The sequence below is a fragment of the Carassius carassius genome, chromosome 46 (assembly GCF_963082965.1).
Source record: "Carassius carassius chromosome 46, fCarCar2.1, whole genome shotgun sequence".
NCBI classification, from domain to species: Eukaryota; Metazoa; Chordata; class Actinopteri; order Cypriniformes; family Cyprinidae; genus Carassius; species Carassius carassius.
In genome coordinates this window covers 12,583,039-12,610,519 of record NC_081800.1, presented here as the reverse complement: position 1 = coordinate 12,610,519, position 27,481 = coordinate 12,583,039, and the positions used below count along the sequence as shown (strand labels likewise).

Here is a 27,481-nt window from a genome sequence, read left to right as displayed (position 1 = left end):
CCAGTAGCTCGCCGTGATCGTATAGTGGTTAGTACTCTGCGTTGTGGCCGCAGCAACCCCGGTTCGAATCCGGGTCACGGCAGGGATAAGTCCCTATCACGCGGCTTAGGAGGTGTGCTTTTTTTTTTTTAAATTACTAGGAAGCTTCTTTTATTTTATAATTCATTTGATTGACAATCACAAAACCCGATTTTCGAGACAAAGGTACACATTTTTCAAAATATGTCATACATTTCTTACAGCATATACACACTTATCCATCACGAGACTAAACGCATGTTCTGAAAAGATCTTCCAACTGCAAACCGAGTACATTTCACTATGGGTTGTTGCTCCCATAGACATCATATTTGCTACCACAAAGCCTAATGGTGATAGGACAGCGTGAATCACGTGGCTTTTAGTAGGCCGTGACTCGGTGGCGCGATGTTTCTGCTGCGCTCTCCACATATGCAACATATAGAGTAACGCGGAAAGTAATCAAATTTTCTTAAATATTTCGCAACGCATCACAGAGTAAGTATAAATTAATTTCCATGTAGTATGTTCTTTTCTGGTGCAAGATCTGTTACTCTAGGTTAAGTCTTTCTAATGCTACCATTTATACATTTTGTCTCACAAACGTTTTTATCTTTCATCCGCATTTACAGATGTTGAAGGAAGCAGAAACTATAAATTACCCCTATTGGCCACACAACCTGTCCATTCCCAGCTATGTGGCTAATGACCGTTCAATGTCAGAGATTCTCATATTTCTGTTCTCTGTGTCCGGGAGACTGCTGCTCGTCACCTGGTCACTGACTGGCCGTAAGGTGTCTGGAAGCAGACTCAGTGGAGGGAGGAGGTTAGCTCTGTGCTGGTTCACCATGTGTGGCTTCATCCATGGGGTCATTGAGGGATGGTTCTCTTTATACTACACCATCATTCCCGAAGACCAAAGTTTCCTTTCTCAACTGTGTGAGGTTCAAAATCTATTTGGTTTATCATTATCATTAGGATGTTAAAAAAAATAATAGTTTGAAAATATTCCTTTAAAGGGTTAGTTCACCCAATAATCAAAATGATGTCATTAATAACCTACCCTCATGTCATTCCAAGCCCGTAAGACCTCCGTTTATCTTTGGAACACAGTTTAAGATATTTTAGATTAAGTCCGAGAGCTCTCAGTCCCTCCTTTGAAACTGTGTGTACGGTCTACTGTCCATGTCCAGAAAGGTAAGAAAAACATCATCAAGTAGTCCATGTGACATCAGAGGTTCAGTTAGAATTTTCTGAAGCATCGAAAATACATTTTGGTCCAAAAATAGCAAAAACTACCACTTTATTCATCATTGTCTTCTCTTCCGTGTCTGTTGTGTGAGAGTTCAAAACAAAGCAGTTTGTCATATCATAATGTAGTTCTTTCGGACAGTTCAATTCAATAAACCGGTTGAAGAAAACGGTTCACCGGTTCTTTTGCGCTCAACCTAATGACTTCATTTGCAATGATTGCCCTTCATTCAAGCCTTCGGTTTACCTGTGCTCATAAAATTAGCACAGAATCAGTTCAGAATCAATCACCAAAAGAATCAGTTCAGTTCAGATCCGCTGTGTATCAGTCTGCTTCACGCTGAATCACACATGCGCAGTATCATCAGCTCCTCGGTTCTCGAATCGGACGCGTCTGACAGAAACGGTTCTTGACTAGAGAACGAGTCAATCTTTTGTTCGTTATCTGGCTCGGCTCGGTGTTCATCTTCAGTTCTCTCTTCACAGCAGTTCAGTCAGTGTACTGTTTGAGTACATGAATTACTCCGGGATATTGGTTTGTTTTAACTCAGAGGGAGTGTCAGCCACATTAAAAAAGTTAACAGCTTAAGTCATTTGTGGATTAATGCGTATTGGAGACGCGAACCGTTTCAAACGATTCAGTTTGATTTGGTGAACTGGTTCAAAAAGATCCGGTTACATCGAATGATTTGTTCGCGAACCGGATATCACTACACTGCTTTGTTTTGAACTCTTTCACACAACAGACACGGAAGAGAAGACAATGATGAATAAAGTGGTAGTTTTTGCTATTTTTGGACCAAAATGTATTTTCGATGCTTCAAAATATTCTAACTGACCCTCTGATGTCACATGGACTACTTTGATGATGTTTTCTTACCTTTCTGGACATGGACAGTATACCGTACACACAGTTTCAAAGGAAGGGACTGAGAGCTCTCGGACTAAATCTAAAATATCTTAAACTGTGTTCCGAAGATAAACGGAGATCTCACGGGTCTGGAACAACATGAGGGTGAGTTATTAATTGCATAATTTTAATTATTGTGTGAACTAACCCTTTAATGTCTTGTGAACATATTCATACATCTGAATACCAAAGTTGCAGATATGCAATGTAAGTTACAAAAATGCTTGCTTTGACTCTATGCATTGTATCTAACCTCCATATATGAAATCTTTTCTCCAGAGCGGATAATTCACTGTTATCATGGAGACAGTGATGGCGTGCCTGTGGGGTCCCTTCAGTATATGGATTGTTGTGGCCTTCCTGTATAATCATTCCAGATTTGTCCTGCAACTCATTGTATCTCTAGGTAACATCTTTGACACACTGTACAGTATATGCAATTATAAAAGTTATTCATCCCACATTATATCTTTTAAAACAGAGAAACATAGTGTATGTTCCAAGGCACAATTAAGTTCAACATCCACCATTACTTACAGGTCAGCTGTATGGTGCAGTCCTCTACTTCTTCACAATCCATGTTTGATAAAGCAGCACTAAAAGGAAAGTCTAGCTAAAAGGAAGCTAGACTAGTAGAAAATAGAAGGGATATGAAAGTAGTACTAAAATACTGTACGCATTACTTGGTAATATACAGTATTTGGAGATAATATATTTTGAATGTAATTTTATATTAATATAGTGTCATCTGTTGAAGAAAATGCCATAAGTGTAGTGTGTCATATTCATTACAGGAATGAAATAGTTGATTAAATATTCACAGTACAGCTCCAGCAGGGTTGCTTCATATGTACCGGTTTTTATGACACTGTTGCTCTATATCTGTTATGTCTACTCAGGTGCCTTTCTTAATATTCTTTTGTATGCTGTTTTTAAATGATTATGTCTGAGATTTTTTTTTAAATGTTCCACCCCTTAAATCACTGTCACCTGTCTGATTTATCACATTTCAAGATGCACAATGAGACAATAAATTAAGCCTAATCGGTTCTTTACAAGTCTATAGATTTCTTCTAATCCCGTCTTTCTTGGTTAAATGAGTATTTATGAAATAATAAAATGGCTCAACTTTCTTTAAATATTGGAAAATACTTTATTTACTATATATCCATCAATGAATACACAGAAATGTTTTATGTGTGGTATTGTGGTGGTGATTTGTCCTTACGTTTAGCTTTAAAAAATGAAAAACTACAAACAAAAGAATTTATAGAATAATGATGGATTAAAACAAATCAGTTTGGGTTAAAAGTATAGTTTTTTCACCACAACAAGCCAAAATGCCGAAACCCGGGATCGAACCAGGGACCTTTAGATCTTCAGTCTAACGCTCTCCCAACTGAGCTATTTCGGCCATGAAGACCCCTTCTGGACTAAATCTGTAAGTTCTTGCCAATGGCCATCACTTTATTACATTATCACTCTAAACCCCACACTTTATCTTCCTTCTCAAAAGAAGACATTTAATTTTAGTTGTGAATTAGATATACATGACTTTATATTTCCTATTAAAGATAACTTGTGATTTAAAATCTTGTGGAGATCTGTTTAAATAATGGCTGCCACTGCGGTTTAGGTTTTTACAGTAGATATTTTCAATACATACCACTTCTATTGGGGGGCCTACGCTGTGCCAACATCCACTCCACATCCCTCATGGGCTTTGTATTTTTGTTTGGACATGATCTGAAAACAAACACAAATATGTAACTTTTTAAAAAATTTTATTAAACAAAACCCTCATAGTCTAATTTTTACCAACCAGTGGGTTCACATGAAAACTGAACTGAAACAGAAAAACTGGTCACCTGATGATCTTAACTTGTGTTGTGAATTCTGTTTTCTGTAATTGTTCATATATTAATGGGAGCAGATGAGCTCTCTCTTCTGATTTAAGAGAATCATTTATCCACTTACTAACCAAACTTTTTTTTTTTTTTTTTTTTTTACAAAAACAACTCAGCAATTGTCCTTTTTTGTGTTACAGTAATTATTCTCACACTGAAGTTACCTCACAATATTATGTCACATTACACTTCTATGGTATTTTCAAAAGCACTCAGTCTGTCGCCATTGGTGCGTTTTGATTGGTTAACTTTGGTTACCCCAAGCGAAAAGCAAAGAAATCTCCCAATCTTCCAGCTTCTACCGCCCTCTACAGGAAAAGCAAGGGCCGAACGTTTATACATCACAGTGTTTCCTCTTTTAACACAAGAGGTCGCTCTTTCATTATGTTTGAAGCAGCCCTTAAAAATTTGCTACATTGAATAAAACATTCTTATCATAAATTACAAATTGTTAAGGTTCATTTTGTTCCCATATTTCATGCTCAATATAAATAATAATAATAATAATAATAATTCTACCTGGAAAGATGCATGATATAACCGATATTTTCCCCCACCAACTATTGGTCTATTTCAAGCGAAGCTTTGTCAGCAATTATTATTTATGTTGCTTCTGTATTTAGGTTTCAAAGTACATATAAAGTTGTGTTTATTTGTAAAGATTATTATGATGAACAAAATGTTTAAGAATCACACTTTTTTATTATTACAGAGCCTATGATCATCCAAAAGCCAGTGGATAAATCCCATTGTGATTTTTGTAAAGGTAACCAGGGTAATCATAACTTCTGGGTTGTCAGTAAAAATTTAATTACCGCAATGCTCTATTTGTTATATATATATATATATATCATTAAGAATAAAAATGCAAAATCTTGGAGTATCAAATCAAAATTCAAACAAACTCAGTTTTAAAGATCCATAATTGAAAGAAGAAGAAAAAAAAAGCAAGTACCAACTGGAGACCTTATAGTTGTTATGTCCATAGGGACATATGTGTATTTTCAATTGCTGATGTAAGATGTAGTGCTTGGCTGCGTTCCAGTCCGTTTTCTTATGCCCTTCACTCACAAACTTCCCTCTGTCTCATATAATCAGATGTATGTCATTGATTACAATGCATGAGTGACCACTACTGACAGAACCCTTGCAATGGTCTGAAATGGAACGTCCTAAGCCCTTGATCTCTCACAATCTGCTATGGAGCCGGTTTATTGTTTACATTATCCACTTACAAATTTGTTTGGTGCAGTATTGTATATGCATATAGGTATGCCTGAACTGTTATAAAAGTAAAAAAATATATGTATATTTTTTTTTATACAGATTAATCTCACTGTAATCTTGGAATTAATCCAGATTAAAATGGCTCATTTGAATTCTGCCGAAGGCATTCAGAATATGTGTGTTACCCAAATAAAATAAATTAATAAAAGTAAGTCTTTGAGAAGGGGTTTCTCCAGACAGGTGGTGCATTAGACCAGGGGCTCATCTCCTGTTTCCAATATGCATCACAAACTGCTTGAGAAAGCTGTAAACTAATTCCACATTGCACAAGGTGCAAACAACCTTATGCCTGTTTCACACATACTCCGTCTGCAGTGCGTATGTGTTTTGTATTTTTTTTTACACACCCATGTTAACGGATTCCAGCGTTCATGCGGTTGCGGTCCGTCAGTGTGTTCCAGGAGCGGTGCGTCTGCAGCAGTGCAGCGATCGTTCACGTACCAAGTAGCGGACTGCAAACATGTCCTGTGTGAAAGCACAATGAGTATAAGTCCGTGCTGCTTCTGCACCACATACGTAACGCACACGGACTGCATACGCACAGAGTATGTGTGAAACAGGCATGCATCTTGTCGAGGTTTCCATTGGGAAGCTTCTTAAAAAAATTAAAATAAATAAATTTCTCTGAAGCAAACACAGCGGCTTCAGCTGCATCCATGTTAGCACGTCACGTTTGATGTGGTAATTTCACAGTAGGCATACACACGGGTTTAAAGACTCGTTCTCGCCCCCCTACAGTGCAATTCGGTAAGGCATAAATCCACGGTAAACTATCAAGGTGAAAGTCAACATAGCTCGCCTAATATAGACCCAGCTCTCAACCCAACTTTGAGAATAGATTAACGGCGATATTTTTTTTTTTTTAATCGCCTGATAAGAGTCTCACGTTAACGCAGCAGGTTAACGCCGATAACTGCCCACCACTAATATATATATATATATATATATATATATATATATATATATATATATATATATATAATAGACTTGTTTAGGTCAGGATGGGGATAACTGAAATGCAATCTGCAATAATATCATAATCGTGTTGCATTGTGGTCTATGGAGCGGCCTGAAGTATGCATATGAAGCAGACTCGCTCCCTTGGTCAAAATAGAGGGCTCGAGGGTCTGCCCATATAAACTGCCCTCGTCCACTTAAAAAAATATATATATAAAATAAAAAAAAACAGGCACAAACAATAATGTGACAACTTAAACAGCAGCAGGAGTAAGGCATATAGCCTAGCCTAATTCATTTCTTAATATTGTTTGCAAGAAACTCCAGTCTATCAACTTGATCTGGATCAAGTGCGGCTCTCTTTTTATTTACAATGTTCCCCGCGGTGGAGAACACACGTTCGGAGCGCACAGACGTGCCTGGCTATTCGCTTGATTTGGTAATGGGCCTAAGATACAATACGTCTAGAGTGCCCTCTACTGGATAAGATGGCAAAGAATAAAATAAAAAACAAACGGTCTAATCAAAGACTGTAAACAATGCGCTACACATGGCATTTTAAAAACCGGATATTTTATTTATAGTTTGATTACGGATATTTCACGTCATGTTCGAATGCATATTCGAATATCGAATAAAAAGTGAGAGCTCTAGTACAGTTGTCATTAAACAGTTAGAAAGTGTTAAAGTTAACCCCTAGTTGTATGCTGTTGTGCTGTGTTTGCCTTTGTGGCCAGAGTTACTTTCAAGAATATCTGTTTTTCAAATTTGTCACAATCTTTTTTGTGTTATCATTTGTAGGGAGGAGGATGCCCTTTCATTTGAGAATTCACGTTTTCTCCTTTTGTTTAACTAGAGAAGGATTAAGGGAAGATTTTGTCTTTTCTTTCTTTTTCTTCTGAAGCTAGATAAGGTATTTTCACAAACCCTCCATTAGAGTTTCTTTTGTTTGTTATTTTGGCCATTTCCCCTCCCGAAGCCTTATGTTTGCATCCCACTGATTTATTTAAAATAAAACTTGTACATCTTTTTACTTTTAAACTGGTGTGGTAATTTCTGCTTGCCCTGGGACCTGGAGATGGAAGTTCTCTCACCCTCTCCCTGCAACTTTTTGTTGCGCTTCTTTGCTGTCCTTGGACAAGAAATTGGGAACGTAACAAGTGGGGGTTCGTCCGGGATGTTTTTCAAGTCTCTAGAAGTCTCGGTGGTGATTGAAGTGGAGTTATCCTTTCTCCCACTACAGCGGTTTTCCATGAATGTAGACTTTCATTTAGAGGTTTCAGAGAGGGGCAACCAAACAGGTAGTCAAAGCAGCTCTTTTTGATCAGTTGGTGTGCCTCTTACCAGACAGCGAGGATGAAGGACATCCTGTAGTTGCAAAAGAGGCCGTAGCTAAGGATATTCTTCATGGTATAGATGTTACTGGGACTGCCAGTTTTGTCCATTCGTTTAAAATAACTAGACCTCAAAATTAAACAACAGGACTAAAAATATTTAGTAATATTATAAATATTTTTATGCATCCTGCATACTTTATTAGGTTGCTACTTCAGCTGCGACTAACGTTCACAACTCAAAAATATATGAATAATTAAAAACTGACCGTCCCTGGGTGGGCTCGAACCACCAACCTTTCGGTTAACAGCCGAACGCGCTAACCGATTGCGCCACAGAGACCTTGTCGCCACTAAAATCAGAATGTTTCACAAAAAAGAAACTTGTTTTCTCTCGGAAAGTCTGAACTGAAAATAAATCGCACATTATGAAGGTAATGCCACAAAGGCAATTTTGAGGTTTACCTAAAGGTATCACCTATCCACAGACCTTCATGGGACTGCTGTAAATATGTAACACTTGAAATCGTGTATACATTCAAAGCAAAAGCAACTATTAGGCATATTAAATGGCTTAGTTTATGTTTTAATATTATTTCTTGTACTTCTCAGACGTCATGTTTGATTTAACAGCAAGTTACAGCTGCCAATAATTGCAGACTATTAGTCATATCAACGCAATACAAAGTTTTAAATAAAGTTTTATTTTAAAAAATTAAAGTTTCATGAAAAATATTAAAGTCTTATAAAACATTAAAAAAAATGTAAGAACAAAATTCATTTCATTCTAATAAATGCCCATATTAATAGTAATAAATAGCAGTAGCTGTAGTTACACTGAGTTTGACACTAGATGTCGCTCTTTATTAATGTATCCACTATGTGCAGTGCTACACATTTAACATGAATTCTTAACCAAAAATGGATGCATTTTTTTTTTAACTGCATGTCAGACCTAATGCATGCTACATGAGAGCCTAATGCCATACATACTATCAATACATAATTGTGTACTATTGTACACTGTGTACTGCAGATGAAGTGTAAATCTTAAGTAGGCTTTGTGTTCAATATTTTTTATTATCTGTCTTTAAGGGTAAATGTGCTTAAGTATAAACTGAAATCAATATTTCTTACAGAACAATGGATGATATGCTTTTAGAAAGTGACCAAGACTGCAGACCTTTGTGCCTGCATTTATTAAATTACATGGTAACGAACGCAACTTTAACACGCATCTGATTGATTGTGATGCAGTTCTCACTGAGATGCTTGCACACAAATCATGGTCACGCACACGCATTATAAGAATTGTAAGACCTACTGTATAATAATAATAATAATAATAATAATAAAGCAATTAAATAAGTAAATAAGAATGCTAAAATGAGATCTAGGTTTGTAGATATATATGAAGAGTTGAGATGCAAAGCCTCTAAGTTCCATCCAAAATTTTCTTCAAAATATTATTTTCTTGTTTAAGTTAATTATTGTTTATGTGCAGTTATTTTACTTTAATAGGAAAGAAAATAAACAATTCATTGCCATTAAAGTGAAATTACTGAACCTACACACAGGAGCCTGATAACAATGCGCATTTTAGAAGAAAATTTGATTTATGCAAAAAATGCGTCTCAACTCTTCAAATGAAGTAGTAATCGATTTTAACATTTAACCCATTTAACTGTGTTAATATGAAATTTCGCCATTTGTAATTGAAAAATATGCAATCATGACTCATGCAAATCATAAGTGAATGTGCACATTAAATGCACATTTTGTCATCCTAACAACAAACAGTTTTACTCATACTTATACACAGAGTCTTATACGGTCTCTCAGCTATGACTATTTTAGTCTTTCAAAGGACAAAATGGGTGAAAAAACAATAATAAACAATTAGACATAACTGATATAAAATGCAGGCCAGGAGTGAAGCCCTCTAGAGGTGTGAGGCCCCATGCGGTCGCACACTTGGCACAGTCCTCGTGATAGTACAGGACACAGACATCATTACTGAACCACCATAAGGTGCAACAGCAAATATCTGAATAAATGTTGTGAATAAATGTTGCTGTGTTAATGCAAGATTAATTGCTCAAAATAAAAGCATCAAAACAAAAAGTGCAACGTCCCTGGGTGGGCTCGAACCACCAACCTTTCGGTTAACAGCCGAACGCGCTAACCGATTGCGCCACAGAGACTTGTGGCTCCCACTTGAATGATTTCTCAATAAGAACCAGAATTTTATCACCCAGGAAACTCACATTTAAAACAGTGAATTACATACCTTGAATCCATTCATACCACATCTTCTAGCAGGAGTCTGGCTTGCCAATTTAGGAGATTTTATTATTTACTGGGAAACAGCTTTATAGCTTTTGCTTTGAAATTGTAAACAATCCTTCGAAAAAAGTGCCAATGGCATGAAACCTGAATGGAACTCACAATTGAAAGTAAAATCCATCAGAAGGTTGTCCAGAAAGCTCTAAGGACTGCCATGGTGAAAACATTATTTGAAATCTACTTGTGAAATTTGCTAGAGTATGGGTCAGTGTTCTGATTGCAGAAGAGTTCGACAAAGGATTACTAACACAATAAAACAACTCCAGGTATATTTTTGATGAGGATATGACAGTGCAAAATGGTTAAAATCTCTTAAAAATCTATGCTGAAGGATAAAGACCATTTATTAATAATTTACTTGGGGAAAAAATGGAAAAAACTAAAATATAAGTACATAAACCGATTAATCGATTAATCGTTAAGGGGCCGTTTACACCTGGCCACTTCATGCGTTTTCTCAGATCGGATAGCTATCCGATCGTGAAAAGACCAGGTGTAAATGCCCTCCGAAACGCATTTGAGACGGATTTGAATCCGATCGCTCAAACCACTTCAGGAGGTAGTCTGGGCCGCATTCCAGACAAAACTAGACAAGTGTAAATGCATCTGGTTGTTAAAACCACATATGTAAATTGTACTCCTCCCCAAAATGCTAAAAAAATAAACGTGTGAGGCCGTGTTATAGGCTATATGTAATGTTATAGCCAGATATGACGACGCTACTGGAACACGCACCACCAAATGAGAAGCTGAGCATATATTCATTAAACCAACGTGCAAACTATCGCAAATCAAAGTGAAAGTAAGTCGCGAACGCTTAACACACAATCATCATCATTAATAGTAGAGAAACGAAATGATCTTACCAGTGCTGTTACCGCTCTCTCTAATTGCGGTCTTTGATTTTGAAATTTTAGCTGATGATCAATAAAATGCAGCTCATATCTGTTGCTTTCGGTGACGTGCACTCCATTAAATCTGCATATTGCGCGGGAATTGAAGATCGGATTTAAATCCGTTTCGCAAAAACACATTCATGTGACCAGGTGTAAATGGAACCGTTTTGATAAATCAGATAGCTATCCGATCTGAGAAAACGCATGAAGTGGCCAGGTGTAAACAGCCCAAAAATAATCGACAGATTAATCGATTATCAAAATAATCGTTAGTTGCAGCCCTATGGCAGATGCTGAAATTACTGCAAATGTCACGCGCTTCAGTCTATGCAACCCTCTACGGACACCTCTGCAATTGAATCGCCATTGGCCATTAAATATTTTAGTTTACTCGCCAGACTGATATATAATTAGAACTTTAGTAATAAGAAGTTAACTTGATAAACATGTTTAAATGCATATTAGTCAATTTAACTGAACATTTTAACTGGAATGGTGGTGGTGCTTTTTTTTGTCATTCAGTGATTCTGTAAAAAAAAAAAGGAGGTGAGAAAAACTAACAAGAATACTGATAAGATAATATTGATACGAATTCTAATAAGAAGAACTATAAAAACACACTAACGGTTACTAAGGATTAATTAGCTGCAAATCAGGTTTATAGCTATTAATCAGGTTTTGTGCATTCGCTCGAACTGATTTCCTGAAATCAAAACGAACGATAATAGGTGAGCGCCAGCCAATGAGATTGCCATTTGCGCATTAATTCCACACACTAACGTTATCGGAAAACCCAGCTATTCTTAAAAGCTGAAGACTTCCATAGATATGCCACTATTTTGACAGGAAAATACAACCAAGAATAGTTTAAATGTAGTGCGTCAATTCTCTCTCTCGGTCTCTGCGTGTGTGTGAGAGAAAGCGACAGCGATCTGTGCGCCTTCACACTAGAGGTACATTAAACACAGGTGCGCTGTGCATCCGTTGAGATGAACTTAATCACACAGATCGCCTGACTGAGAGTGAAACTTCAGAGTGAAAAGAGAGTGAAAGTGAGAGTGAAAGCGCTCAGTCAGAGAGTGTTCGGCGAGTGAACATATCTGAGCTAAACTTATACTTAGCCTCCAACTCACACAATGGCGAGTAAAATCGGAGAATTTATTAGCCATTGGCTAATATTAGAAATCATTTAGTCACCAGAAGGAAGATTTAGTCGCATATGCGAGTGATGTACTCGCAATTTAGAGGGTTGCTATGTAGTAAACAAACCCGCACGTCTCTGTCATTCATTCATTCACACAGAGACGTGCAGAACATGCAGGATTCAGATTTCAACCAACTTTTGCGGCTTAACATTTAAAAATACTGGTCCATATGGAGATTTGATTTGATTAATTTATGCTAACTTTGACAAATTCTGTGACTGTCCATATTAAAATGTAAGTTTCATTTTCATGACTGGATTTTGAGATTCTGTCCACGTCTTCTGCTTCGTGGTAATCATATCGCTGTATGCGTCAAGAACCGGGTTTGAACGGGACCTCGGTACCACCGGTACTTAAAGAAACCTGGTACCGTCACATTTTCATTTTTTTTGTACCGACTTGGTACCGAAGTACCGGGTCTTTTGACAACACTAGTACACGTAACATGCCACGCAAACACGTGACATCAACGACTGCAATGATGAATGAATTGATGAAATGAACATGGGTTAGCATTATCTGAACAGTAATGACAGGATTTGCAATGTATAACGACTGATTTAAAATGAATGTAAACGTCCTTCAGTTTAATTATGTTTAATAAGTGATTAAAATAATCATAAAAAAAAATAATAATAATAATTTTGTTTGACCTGATAAAGACCAGAATAGGGCTTGGGTGTCGCGTTGCATTCTGGGACGTGGCAGCCATGTTGATAGCCTCGCAAATGTAAACATACAGCAAGTTGAACGAGAAGAAGCAGAGTTGGGAGAAAGAAAAAAAGATGTTAAAATCGCGAAAAGGTTGTGGTATTTATAGGGATACGCTAAATAGGGATGCCAGAGACCGGTATGTGGACGGCACTATTAACGGTTTGGATCCATATGAAATTCTCAACAAATAGTGGAGTACCGATGGAGACTTGCTGCTGCACTTTTGCATTACAGATATCTTCTGCTACCTTGTTTGTTTTGTGAGCGCCTACGCTTCAGAATAGTTCATTGGAACTATATATATCATTGGAATCACTTTAAGAACTATTTTTTTTTCTGATGAACGATAAAAACATTGCCAACCAATCAGAATCAATCCTGCTGTAATGAGCTTGAGAATTTAAAGCCCCGTTCACACCAAGAACGATAACTGTAAAGATAACTATAAAGTTAACGATATTAGCGTCCACACCAGCGAACGATATCGTCTGTTTATTCTGAGCGCATGTGCGTCTGCCGCTTTAAATCCTCGAGCTCGTTATAGCAGGATGGATTCTGATTGGATGTCAATGTTTCTATTGTTCATCAGTTTGAAAAAAATCGTTCTGAAAATGCTTCCAACAATACCGTTTCTCTATGCCTTTATCGTTATAGTTGTAGTGTGGACTCTGCTTTTCTTTAATATTGAGAACGATTTTTAGAACTATATATTTATAGTTATCGTGCTTGGTGTGAACGGGCCTTAAAGGCCGTGTTGCAAGGTTAATTTTTTAACAAATTTGTGCAATTTGCTTGATGGTAATAAACATTTAAACTGTTATCCATTGTATTTTATGTTGTTGGGTATCACAAAACGGAATATAATACGAAAAAGTAGGTACTATCTTACAGAGGTCTCCTTTCCCCCACAATGCATTGCATCACGTCACGTTGGGGAGAGGATTTACCAAAGCCGCCTTGAGAGCATTGAGAGTGACTTGAGAGACGAGTAGTAGACGAGAGTATTCAGATAGCGCAGATAATAATTTATAGATAAATACATAGATATATATAGATAGATAGACTACATATATAGATAGATAAACAGACAGATAGATATAGAGATATCGACCAACAGCGACCCAAACACACTCACTTCCCTACAGCACAAGCTTTTCAGCGCAGTTTCCATGGGACGACACCGCCCACTAGGGATGGGACGATAACCGGTTTTATTGATAACCGTGATAAAATGTGCTGAAGGTTAGTAATATCGTTTAAAAATGAATTATCATTAAAACCGTGTTTGATTATCGCGGTTTTAATAACTCACTATTAAATCATGTCCAGCCAGCAACAGTCTGACGCAAGCGCAGCGAACAATGTTTTTTTTTGTTTTTTTTTCGAGAAGGAATGGCGAAAGTCAGTGACTTTTCTATGCTTTTCTATGCTTCTACACTTTTCATTGTAAGGAAGGAAATGCCACATAATTTAATCTCTCTTTAAATTAAGTGCATAGAGTTGCTTGTTTTATTAGTTGTTTGTTGATTATTAAATATAAAACTTGCTGAAATGTTTTCAGTGTGAGCATCAAGTATTTTTGAACACTTTCATCTCGTTTCAACAAAACCGTGATAATATTGATAATCGTGATAATTTTAGTCACTATAATCGTGATATTAAATTTTCATACCGTCCCATCCCTACCGCCCACACAAGCACCTGTCAAACACAGCGACACACACGCGGCTACGTTTGCAACAACATTTTCACCGGAGGACGAGATAAACGCTTAGAAACGTCCATATAGCAAACATGATGCCTTCTATTTCTAGATGACAAAGACAAAGTTTACCAGTACTACGACACTATGAAAAAGGTTACCGGTACGAACTAACGTCATGGTCACTGCCACTAGATATAAAGAAAACGTAGATTTTTTTTTTTACTCGGTGCAACTCAATGACAGTAAAAAATAAATAACCTTTTATAATATATATATATATATATATATATATATATATATATATATATATATATATATATATTAGGGGTGTAACGGTTCACAAAATTCACGGTTCGGTTCGATACAATACACTGGTGTCACAGTTCGGTTCGGTTCGGTACGTTTTAGATACAGCAAAAAGATAAAATTAGCAGATAAATTTCCTTGATTTTTATAAAAATGTTTTATTTATTAAAACTAACAAAGTATGTTTTTTTTTTTACATTGAACAATGATGGGGCTATTCTTTACCCATCTTCTATGGTGTTTTCTTAGCAGCATACTGTATAAAACAAAAACATTTCCTTATAAAAAAAAATGAAAATGTTATATTAGTTATGAACAAATACAAAGATGTAACTTTTTATATGGAACTCTATAACTCTTTATATTGAGTGTGTTTTTACTCAATTGGTTCTCTATAGGGCTTATGTTTTTTGGAACAAAGCAGGAATTACAGTCTGTCTGAAATGGGCTCGTGAAGGAATATTGTAACGGGGCTCAATTACATTAAGCATGTTCTTAAAACCTACGTTTTCCACTACAGCAAAGTTACTCATTGCGCGGCTCGTCAAGCTATAACTGGCAGCTCGCATAGTAGCTTACAGTATCACACTGCCACTTGCCTTCAGAGCATGTGAGGCGGGAGCGAGCGGGGAGCGCGAGCGGGCGGATCTTGGACAGAGCGCAGAGCGGCAATTTCAAAAGGACTATCAATATAAGTCGCACTAAGACTGCTTTAAAACTTTCACTGAGACCTCAAACAGAAAGCACAAAGCCTGTCTTTAAATTTGATTTCGTTTTGTATTAATTGTATCTTAATTTTAATCAAGGTTTCATCAACCAATTGTCTGGATTTAATAAGAAGTAAATAGAAAATAGATAACCACGATACGAAGGAGCCGGTGTGAACCTGGAGTTTGTCTCATGAATGAACCGAAACTCAGCGTATAGCCTACTTGCCTCACAGACCCGACACATAGGCTATATATAAAGCTTGAAATGTCTACTTTTAAACAAAACAATTCAAAACGAAAGAAAACAGACTGCTCTCCCTCCCGTATCAAATGTGCATTTCTCTCAGGCACGCGTTCACTACTGCGAAGATCACGAGTCAGCATCTTTCTAGCCGACAGACATAAAAAAAATTAAATGTCTTCTGCTATATTTTACATATTCATAATCATTAATTTTGCCGGTTCGTTGTGACAGCTTTTAGGTGCCCTTAAATGTAACATGAATGCATCAGCACTGATAACAGAGATTTTTTTTTTCTTTTGGGGGAATTTTGTTTGACATGCATGCCAGCTTTCGCTCATCCCACTATTAAAGTAAATCTGTTCTTAAACGAAAATGTATTGGCCGTGTTATTTCTTTTTTGTGGGATGTCCAATTTATATATAGAAATGCACATTTGCAAAGGTGACTTAGTATGTTGTCGTAAAAGTGGCTCGCCTTTTGATTTTGCTCTGCCAATGTGGCTCTTGTGAAAAAAATAGTGAGGATCACTGCACTACAGAGTAAGGTGCTCGCTCACTCAGTACGCGCTGAAGGCTCGTTGCAAAATGGCTTATGCGTTTAACAGACCAGAAATAGAAGATCCTCCAATAACCAACAGGTCTGGTGTTTGGATTCCCTGTTAAACGCATTGGCCATTTTGCAACGAGCCTTCAGCGTGTATTGCTGAGTGAGCGAGCGCCTGACTGAGTAGCCTAACATAAACATATAAGTTGGTGTTTTTTTCTTCTTCGGGGGTGTCAGGGGCGTTGCCTGTTACGTCGTTTGGGTGATTGGGCTACCTTGTTGAACGCATATCATTATATTTCACTTTTTTTTTTATTTTCCAAATATAATTAATTAGTCCAACGAACCGTTCGGTCCATAATGCGTACCGCGTACCGAACCGAAAGCCTCGTACCGAACGGTTCAATATGAATACGCGTATCGTTACACCCCTAATATATATATATATATATGTGTGTGTGTGTGTACATATATATATATATATATATATATATATATGTGTGTGTGTGTGTCGTTATTGTGTACTGCTGCTCGTAGACTATCTCCAGTGCTCATTGCTGCGATGCTAAATGATAGCAACTCACCAGGACACTTCACCAACTCTCCACTAATTCTCCATGGACCATGCATAGGCTTTGATGGACATCAGTTCTTGGCAATTCCTCATTTGCCCTCTCACGACTGACTCGATCGGAATTACACGGCTGCGGATCATACATGTTGGCTCTTGCCACCTCTTCCTCATCCCAGTCAGCCGCTATAGTTCTGATGCTGCGTTCCAGGCAGGTTTTTGAGCTCGTAATCACTAACTACTAACGACTTTGTACCGTTCCAGGCAAGTTACGCCAAACTTTCTGAGCGCAAGGAATTGTAACTACATTATTTATTTTATTGCAACGTTGCATTGAGCTAAAATCGTTTTTTCAACGTGTACCACTTGCATAAACACTGCATCCGTAGGCAGTATTATTCGTAGGGGCTGTCATCGTTGTTTCGTGTGCTGTGTGACCTCAGAACTCGGAGTACATCGATCTAGTACGAGACACGAGTTCATGGGTGGGAAGTCACGAGTTTGATCGCCGTTCCAGTGCACTTTCACGGGTTTAAAGTTGGAAAAACATGGGTTACGGGTTGCCTGGAACGCGGCATAATACTAGACTGAGGCTACCTTTCCTCGACTTCTCCCCAACGTGACGTCATCACCGTGTTGGGTAAAAAAACCCAAACCAAAAACCAAAAACTTAAAAAATAGGTCTTTAATACCATTTTTGAGACATTTTAAAAATGATATACATATCTTGAGTGATTTATGTACCCATTAATCGAAAGTGGTGGTTAACCTGCAACATGGCCTTTAAAGCAGCAGACACGCGTCAGCTTAGAATACACAGACAATATCGTTCGCTGGTGTGGACGCTAATATAATATCGTTATCTTTATAGTTATCTTTAAAGTTATCGTTCTTGGTGTGAACGGACCTTAAGACACATTTTTGTCTTGTTATACCGATGGTCTTACTATGCAGCACTAATAATTTTTAGTAATATTTGTCAAAACAACTCCCGAAACCCACAAGTGGGGTCTGTGCGGAAGCAAAAAGCAGCTGGCGGCAGTGTTTGGAAAACCTGTTGGGAAACAGTAATTATTTTGCAATTCCCTTTAGCCATTATCATTTCGGGCGAACATCATTGTGGCAAACAAATTACTAAATGCTGCTTTAAAAGTTTGAGCAAATGTTTTTTTTAACACTGCTTGATAAATAAACGATAGCAGCACACAGCGTATGTATTCCTCTATTTTGTTTCATGCTGTTTGCACTTATTGAAACATTTTCCATACCTCATTAAACGTACATCCTCAGGACACGCAGAACGTTTTAATGAAACCATGTAACGTAACGTTAACGTTATTGGTTTATTTACGTTACGCAGATTGTTTTGTCCGTGTTGGGCCGCAATTACAAAATTGTACTGTCCATGCTGGGTCGCCATTACAATTGAATATTAAGAGTCTATATTAATAACAAAGTTCACTGATATGCTCTATTATGACTTGTTACACTGTATACTGGTCTATTTTAGTCATAAAACCGTTAATTGTGAAGCAGGAAAGTTAAGATGTCTCACACGTTAACGTTAGTTCTCGTCACAACTCCGCAGTAGTATCAAGGAGCATTACTGTAAGAATCGACTGGGTTTTTTACCCCACAAAGTTATGATACGAGAATCTTCTTACCTTATTAATTACCTTCTGCTTTGTAGAGTTTTCAAATATAAATGTTCGTTTTTTTACACTAACGTCAGCAGCTCATCTAGACCAGGGGTTTTCAAACTGTGGGTCGCGACCCACTCGTGGGTCACGGAATGGAACAAGGTGGGTCGCACAAAGTCACTTGGCTGCAGCTAATTTTGCGTTTCAATGACACACAGACACTAACACAGTTCAGTCTAGGGCTGCACGAATGTGACGAGTGGGGCGGGGCCTAGTGCCATGGGAACAGAGCTAGGCCGGTGGAGTGATTGGGAAATGAGCAACACTCACCGGTCTCAAGAACCACGGAGGAGATCGGAAAGATACAAAAGAGGAGCGATGACAGTGAAGGACGAGAGAGGACCAGGCCTGGGTTTTATTTTGTGTTTGTTTTTTATTTGTGCACGGCAGTCATCCGAGAGGGGCTGTCGCGCTGTTTTGTGTTTATTTGGTTATTAAAACTTTGTTTGATTGTCCGCCGGTTCCCACCTCTTTCCACGAAGGAGTCATCGAGGCGGTGGGCTGGAGTGAGTTCGCCCCCCCCCCCCCCCGGCAACTCACTCCAGCCCACCACATCGAGCACCCTCGGCGGCAGACTCCTTCGCCCTGCTCGATGGCACTGCGGATTCACCCCAGCGGCGAAGGATCTTCGGCAGCGCGCCCCTCCTTCCTCCCTGGCTTCGGCACCAGTGTAAAACATTAAAATCTTCACAATCACAGGAAGAAGGAGGCGGGAACTGGGAACCCACTCATCACAACGATATAGCCCACCAACATTAATAATGAACTGCAATATCCTTAGTGTGATTTTCAAATTGCAATTAAGTCCGTGTGCGTTGCGTGTTTTGAAGGTCTCAGAGCAATGTCATTAAAAGGTTCAATCGGTCTTTTTTTACCTATTTCACAATTATTTTAATCTCCAAACTGTTTTAGATAGTTCTGCTTTGCTTCTTATGCTTTTCTAAAAAAGTGTTGGATTGTGCTCCGTTCTCGCCGACACACACGGAAGGATCATGAATGCAACAAAACACAGCAGCGCAGATCACACTTCACTGGAGTGAGCCTGCTTCACGTTTTTATGGACACTACATATTTTAACGCCAGTAAACAAAAATTAAAACTTGTAAATTTGTAGTGAAATTTTCAGTTGTACTCTAAAATAAAATGGTTATTTTTCTTAAATACTTAATTTCTGTCATAAAAATTTTAAGTAAGATTAGGTTTAAAGTAATTTCACTCGTTGTTTTTTTTTTTTTTTTAATATTTTGGTGGGTCGTGAAATATATTACACTTGTCTAGGTGGGTCGTGGAATGGAAAAGTTTGGGAACCACTGATCTAGACTATAGCCTTCTAATGTGAAGGTCGAGAGGAGGCGTCGTCTGATTGGCCGCCTGTTCCTAAAAAACGTGATGCCATTGGCTACAAAATTAACTCATTAAAAAAAAACTTTAAAAATGAATAAGGTAAAACATGCCCAAACATATCCCACCCACTCCCGTGTGGCCGTTTGTAGTATGATTTTAAACCTTTCTGCAAACAAAACAAAAAGATGTTATGATAAAATATTTTGCATCCCCTTAAATATTCTATTATTTAATGTTTGAAATGGGTAATGCTATGCTCTTCTATTTAATTGTTCATTTTGTGTCAACGTTTTAACAAAAACAAAACAAAACAAACGGGGGAAAAACATTATTTATTGTCATTTGATGCAAGAATGCATTATACTTGGCTTTTGATCATTTTCTACAGCAGTTATGAATCCAGAATGAAAACATGATTTAGAACAAAACATCAAAGCAGTACATTTTTATTTTACAAAAATATTTTTTTTACAAAAATACATTTAAGTACATTCAGTAAGCAGTCTTATGACTTTGCACAACTTTCAAGTTTTTGTTGATTTAAACATTGACAAATTACAACATTGAACATTTAAGATGTATATACTGTATACTACCCATACAGTAAACATACTTCAAGTTTTAAAGTTAAAGGATTAGTTAAATTCCAGAATAAACATTTCCTGATAATTTACTTACTCCCGTGTCATCAAAGATATTCAAAGAAGATGTTGGAAAGGTCACGCATGAAGTAGATGGAAGTACCAACCCAGTCTTTACAAAGTGAATGTGCAAAGTAAGTCAAATTCCCTTTACCAAAAAAAAAGGTGAACCAACGATGTTGGACAATTTTGAAGTGGAGTTTTTCGCCCCTACCCTACCTTTTTGAACTGGAGTACACAGGCGAAGAGCTAACGTGCGTCACCTTTCCAACATGACTACATAATGTGTGAGGTTGAGCTAGCACTTGCTTTTGTTTTTAATAAAATAACAGATCGTTTTGTTAGATAAGACCCATATTTATCATCTGGTATCATGTAGAGCCCTTTGAAGCTGCAATGAAACTGCAATTTGGAACTTCTACCCTTTGGCAAACATTGAAGTCCATTATATGGAGAAAAATCCTGGAATGTTTTCCTCTAAATCCTTAATTTCTTTTCGACTGAAGAATGAAAGACATGAACATCTTGGATGATATGGGGGGTGGGGGGGTCAATAATCAGGAAATTTTAGTTCTGGAAGTGTACTAATCCTTTAAGCTACAAGGAAAGACCCAAGACAACTTCTGGGCACTTAACAGTTTTTATAATGTTTATACATATGCACATGTTCTGCTTTTGTAATTCCCAACTTTGTTATTTTCTAGTTAAACATCTTGCTCAGCCTTTGACCGAGTTTACTGTCTAAATCCTTTAATTTGGAGTTCACTTGTTTCAGAGCAGTGCGAGCTGATGCAGAATCAGGCTGGAGTTCCAGAATCTTTCCAAAGGCCATGTGAGATTCCTCCAGTTCGCCCAGCTGCAGACAAGCTTGCCCAAGCCGGTACCAGGCCTTACTGCTCTTTGGGTTCAGCTCAGTGGCCTTGATACTGCTGTTTCTGGATTTACCAAGCTGGCCTAACTTAAACTGGCATAAAGAAAGATTGCAGTGAAGTTCTGCTTTTACAATTTTGTACTCCTCCTCAGTTGGAATGGAGATATCAGCACCTGCCTGCTCATTTTCTTGATCAAAGCATGGCGTCAAGGCTGCATCATCATCATCCTCTTCCTCCATACCTTCTTTAGACACTTCATCCACTGGCTTTCTCCTTGTTTTGCCATTTAAAGTTATCGCTAGCTTCACCGCTCTACAGTAGCAGTCTGCCGCGCCCCAGATATATCCCTTCCCAAACCGCTGACCACCCCTTTGCTTGTGAGACCGCACCCAAGCCCATTTCTCTCCAGGTGTCATCTGCCAAGACTCCTGCCCTGGGGTTAAAGAGTGAAGCTGAAGTGTAAAGCAGTCAGACTGCTGAGATGATCCCTGTCCTGTTGTATTTTCAGTCTGGGTACCATTAGCATCACTGCCCGCTGATTTGCAGTTGCTTGCATTCCAGGCACTTATTGTAAACTGGAAGAAAAAAAAAAAAAGTTTATATATGAGATACATATACATACATACAGTGCTGGTAAATTTGTAACAAACTGTAGTTCTTAGCTGAACACAAATTACATAATAATGACATGTAGTTAGTAATTTAATTTTACATTTAACCAATATAATCTGAATACTTTAACATTTTTTGACCTAACTCGTTTATTACATTAATTGATTTCCTACGATAATCTTATCAACAAAATTAAGTGCATAGAACATTGTATTATGTCAAGGTTTCCCAAACTGGGGTTTGTGAAGGAGTGAAGCTAATAATTAATTAAATCTTAAAAATTTGAAATCGAAAGAAATAAATAATTTTAAAATAAATACATGAACATTTTATTTGTTTATGCGGTGAGGTCGCACAGTTTTCTGTGCATCTATAGTCGTCTGACTACTCGGAGTGCAATTCCACAAAACCGGAAAACATATATATATATATATATATATATATATATATATATATATATATAAGCAATAGGTATTTTTAGAAAAGAAAATACAATTAAAAAAATTAAAAAACAATTAGGGAGTATCAATGAATTATGAAACACTAACTGCCACTGTGTGAATATTAAGTAATCATGTAATCAATAAAAATGTAACTAGTCTGATTGAGTGTTTTAAAACATAATACAATGAAATTACACTGTATTACTTTTTAGAATTTGATTATGTAATCAAGATAAAATCAGTAACTTACTACAATGCATAGACTGTATGCATAGTCAATATATGTGAGCTTTACTGTAAGTTAGATTACCATATTCGGTAAAAAGATTAATAATTTAGGGTGAAAATATGTATTTTATTTAGCAATACATGCACTTTTAAAAATACTGTAACAGTAAAATACTGGTATAATTATGTTTTTGCAAGTAAAAGGTCTTAAGTCAGGGGTGTCCAAACCTGCTCCTGGAGGACCAATGTCCTGGAGAGTTTAGCTCCTTCTTGTCAAAACACACTTACCTGGAAGTTTCTAATATGGCAGGAGTGTGGGAACCCTGACAGATGTTGAAAGAACAGCCTCGACTAGCTGTTTGAGGTGGGATTCAGCTAAACTCTGCAGGACAGTGGCCCCACGGGAGCAGGACTGGATACCCCTGGTCTATTTTAGCTTTGCCCTCACCTCACACATCTCTCCAGCCTTCATCCCTTCCAGGCAGCCCTCTGTAATGTCACACTGCCCTTCGCCCATGCGCAACAAGCACCACTCATCCAGCGGGAGCTGCAGCACAGAGTCCTGCGAGCGGGGGTGAGAGGTAGCTTGCTCGCTAGAATCAACGCTGGCTGTTGACTCCTGCTCTTGAGAAGCAGTATGTTGCGTTTCTCCCTCCGTAGCAGTACTTCGCCGCACCTTGACCTTACACAGTGAGCCCAGCATCGGCGTGAAGTCCCCTCGTTGTCTTTCTCCAAGCCATCGCCGGCGAACCTCCCACAGACCCCCGGGACACGCGGAGATCCACGACGTCTCACGTGGAGTACCAGGCACTTGGACTGTTGTCATGATGATGTGTTTTAAAAGACCTAAACATAAACAACAAAAGCTATTAAATGCAGACTACCCGGGTGGTGGCTATGGGGTCCTGTTAGCTCCGTTAATCAAGTCTTCGTTTTAAACCTAGCGCATCTATAGCTACAGATTGCATGCGTTTTTAAAACAGAAAACATTTGTAATGACACCTCAGAATTTATAATATCACACATTTGTGAACTTGTGTACCTACTTCAGTGCTCGCCGCTGTCGCTGTCAGACAGACAGCTTCTTCCACAGCAAGTATCTCACTATAATGAATTCCTTCCATCGCCCTCTAAAGGTGCGGCGTGTGAAGATTACATTTGTAATATTACATTGAGTTTATCCATAGATTAAGTTTTTTTTTTTATTGAACACACTTATTTACAAAACACAATTTACAAAATCTCTCATTGGGAGACTTATGGGCAGAACATATATAAACACAATTAAATGAAACAAATTTCAATAAAGAAACTAAATAGAAATAAATGTAAAATAAAATAAATTAAGCAAAGGCACTTCAGTCCATAAGGCATGACAAAATTGTGTACATACATATACTGTCCTCAGTCAACATATATTCTTAAACTAAAGTTACATGGAAGCTTAACAAGTTATAATGAAAAGTATTTTGAGACATCTTCACATAGCGAGTAAATGTTATCACTGGAGCCTTTCAGAAGTTTCAAAGAAGCAAAGTATTCCCTCAGTTCACTTTTAAACACCATTAGGGATGGATTTTTGTTTTGCCATTTACATTTAAGTATATGGTATTTACCCATAATTGTTATGATATTGTACATTCTAAAAAGTTCATTCGGAAGGTTTTCATTACCAAAAAGAATTTGCTCTAACTTTAATTGTGTAAGTCTCTCCATTTTTGTTTCCAGCCAATTCGTGACATCTTGCCAGAATATTTTTATCACTTGACAAGAGAAAAACAAATGTTCAATAGTTTCATCTTCCTGGGAACAGAACACACATGGCTCCACTTCAAAACCAAATCTCCTTTTAAGCATAGCTGCTGCTGGATAATATCCATTTATAATTTTAAATTGCATTTCTTAGATTTTAGGAGGTATAGGCCATTTGATGAATTTTATATATTTATTTGTTATTTTATCATCATAATGCCTTATTTTTATATTTTGGTCAAAATCATGAAATAGTTTACATTTGAATATTTTGCTAATACAATTATTGTTAACCTTTTTGCTATTTAGGGGAATTTGGTTTAGTTGCATTTTTTTTACTTTTGGAATAATGTAAATAGTTTTGTATCATCTTTAATAGGCCTGTTGGTATTGCTTTACATACCTTATTATAATCCCTTATTAAAGTTTGTATATTACATTTTGTTTTAAAATCCGTAAACCTAAGAAAATTACCTTGTTCAAAATTATTCCCTTTTCAAACCAATTTCTGAAAAAAAGTGTTTTTCTACTTATTGTTATCACTCTGTTGTTCCACAAGGTGAAGCCATGTGGTGTAAAATTATGAGTAAATACCATCATCCAGTAATGAAGAACTTGTTTATGATATTCAGACAGTTTTACTGGCAATTCGGATACCTCAAAATCGCACTTTAAAAGAAACTCTAAGCCTCCCACTTTATCTAAAATATTTTTGGGAATATGATACCATAGAGTCAGGTTTATCTAAAAAGGCTTTTACCCAGTTAACTCTAAAAACTCCAACCATAGATTCAAAATTAATTGTTTTTAACCCCCCTTTATTATAGTCCTTTACAAGTTGTGATTTTTTTAATGTAGTGCGTTTTATTACACCAGATGAATTGGTAAATTATAGTATTTGCTTTTCTTATGTTTTTTGAACTAATATAGAGAGAATAACTTGGGTAAATTAATTTAGAAATCCCTTCTGATTTTGACAATAGGTTACGTCCTAAAATAGTTAAGTCTCTTGTTAACCAATGATTTAGGTTTCTTTTTATTTCTTCAAATTTCTCTGTTATATTTTTGGATTCTCTTATTGCCAAGTTTTTAGATAGATGAATGCCCAAGTATTTAACATCATTCTTAACTGGAATCATCTCCAAGTCTGTTTCAGTGCAATTATACAAGGGTAATATTTCACATTTTTTTAGATTAACGCATTTAAAGCCTTCTGAAGAATTGATTTGTCCTTTAGAAATATCACTGTATCATCAGCAAATTGGCTTATTTTCAATTCAGTGTCACAAACTTTTATCCCTTCAAGGTCTTTATTATTTACTAGAAAATAGGCCAAAAGCTGCGTACAGAGAATGAATAATTTTGGTGAAATTGGGCACCCTTGTCTTATTCCACAAGAGACATTGATTCTTGGAGTGATGTCTGATTGGAGTGAAATATAACTATATATTTGGTCATAAAACACTCTGATTACCTTACAAAAGTTGTTGCCAAACCCAAAAAGTTGGAACGATTTCAGTAAAAAGTCATGTTAAATAGAATCAAATGCCTTGAAAAAAATCAATAAACAATATTAGGCTTTCTGTGTTAATAAGGCTCTGGTAATCTAACATGTCCATATATAGTATCTCATTGCTATGAAATTGTTCAAGACATTTTTTACTCTGTTACCATATACCAAAGCTAGTAATTTATAATCATTGCAAAGTAGAGTTATAGGTCTCCAATTATTTAATAGTAATAAGTCTTTATTGGGTTTGGGCAACAAGGTTATCGACCAGTTTATCATTCTAGGGGATAACTGACCATTATTTATGCAATCAATACGTGTTAAATAATAAATTTTTAATATCGGTCCAAAAAGAAAAAGAATTCTATAGATAAACCATCAATGCCCGGTGATTTACCATTTTTCATTATGTTTTAAAGGTTACATCTCTTTCTAGTAAAAATTTGTCTTCATCTGTTAGTTTTATTACATTTTCGTTTACACTTTTCAGAAAGGCATCACAATCGTCACTCTGGAATTTTTTCTTATCTATAGATTAAGGTGCAAAAGTTTGCATTAACATGTGCTTTGACACAGTTTCAGTATGACCTGGTACATTCATGACTAATTACAACATGCACACTCTCAATTCAAAATAGAGTACAAAGAAAGAAAGAATACTTTATGCAAAGATAAATGTGCAAAAGTTTAAAATTATAAACCAGTGCCTTTTTGGACAAATTCTGGCAGAAAGAGTATAGACTACAGCTTCAACAATAAATAAAAACTGACAAATATTATCAGCAGGCCTTTCAGACATAGATTTTTAAGCCTATATTTAAAAGAAAAAAGTTATCTACTAAGGAGTTTTGATGGAAAAATATTGTTACAGTGAAAACCTAGGAATTAACAGAATGGTTAATTGTGCTTTACCATATAAAATGAAAATATATTTAATTTATTAATTTATACTCTATAAAATAAACAAATTATAATAATTTAGGGTGAAAATCTACATTTATTTAAAAAAAAGTCTGTACTCTACATGTACAGTAAATTAGATTTACATGGTCTTTCTGATTAAATTTAATTCATCCTATAAGTTCTTCTGTTCAACTGTCTTGAGTACTAAGTTGCTTATGAGTATATTTTAATATGCAAAGTGATTTTTGGTACTGCAAGTAGATTATTGTATTAATATTATATTAGGTAATAAAATGCATGGTTTGGCTAAAATACGGAACAGTAAAATATAAAGGTGCCAAAACACCTGCACGTAATGCATAAAAAATTAATGTTTCAGAATATTTTCTCAAAAACGATTTTTGACTGTATAATACAGTCAAATTATTATATATTACAGTGTAAAAAAAATGTGTATGTAATAGTAGCATTAAAATAAATAAATATATATATATAATAAAGCTAATGTACTTTTCAGGACAAATTTTGCTTGAAAGTGCAATATGAGTAAATCATCTTTTTTATGTTTGACT

General features: G+C 36.6%; 1 protein-coding gene and 4 non-coding genes across 5 annotated transcripts; 1 reads left to right on the top strand and 4 right to left on the bottom strand.

Moving 5' to 3' along the window:
• Positions 1–10: 10 nt before the first annotated feature.
• trnah-gug (transfer RNA histidin (anticodon GUG)) lies at positions 11–82 on the top strand. The gene has a single exon. It is a non-coding gene; the product is annotated as a tRNA-His (tRNA).
• A 3,438-nt stretch (positions 83–3,520) lies between these two features.
• Positions 3,521–3,593, bottom strand: trnaf-gaa (transfer RNA phenylalanine (anticodon GAA)). The gene has a single exon. It is a non-coding gene; the product is annotated as a tRNA-Phe (tRNA).
• A 4,340-nt stretch (positions 3,594–7,933) lies between these two features.
• trnan-guu (transfer RNA asparagine (anticodon GUU)) lies at positions 7,934–8,007 on the bottom strand. The gene has a single exon. It is a non-coding gene; the product is annotated as a tRNA-Asn (tRNA).
• Positions 8,008–9,794: 1,787 nt separating this feature from the next.
• On the bottom strand, positions 9,795–9,868 carry trnan-guu (transfer RNA asparagine (anticodon GUU)). Its single transcript has one exon. It is a non-coding gene; the product is annotated as a tRNA-Asn (tRNA).
• A 10,915-nt stretch (positions 9,869–20,783) lies between these two features.
• Positions 20,784–23,880, bottom strand: LOC132129066 (FK506-binding protein-like). Its single transcript, XM_059540487.1, has 3 exons — positions 23,791–23,880; positions 23,193–23,590; positions 20,784–22,036 (listed from the first exon to the last, which is right to left on the bottom strand). The coding sequence occupies exons 2-3, from the start codon at positions 23,568–23,570 to the stop codon at positions 21,290–21,292; spliced, it is 1,125 nt and encodes a 374-aa protein (XP_059396470.1). The 5' UTR covers positions 23,571–23,590; positions 23,791–23,880; the 3' UTR covers positions 20,784–21,289.
• Between the last annotated feature and the right edge of the window lie 3,601 nt (positions 23,881–27,481).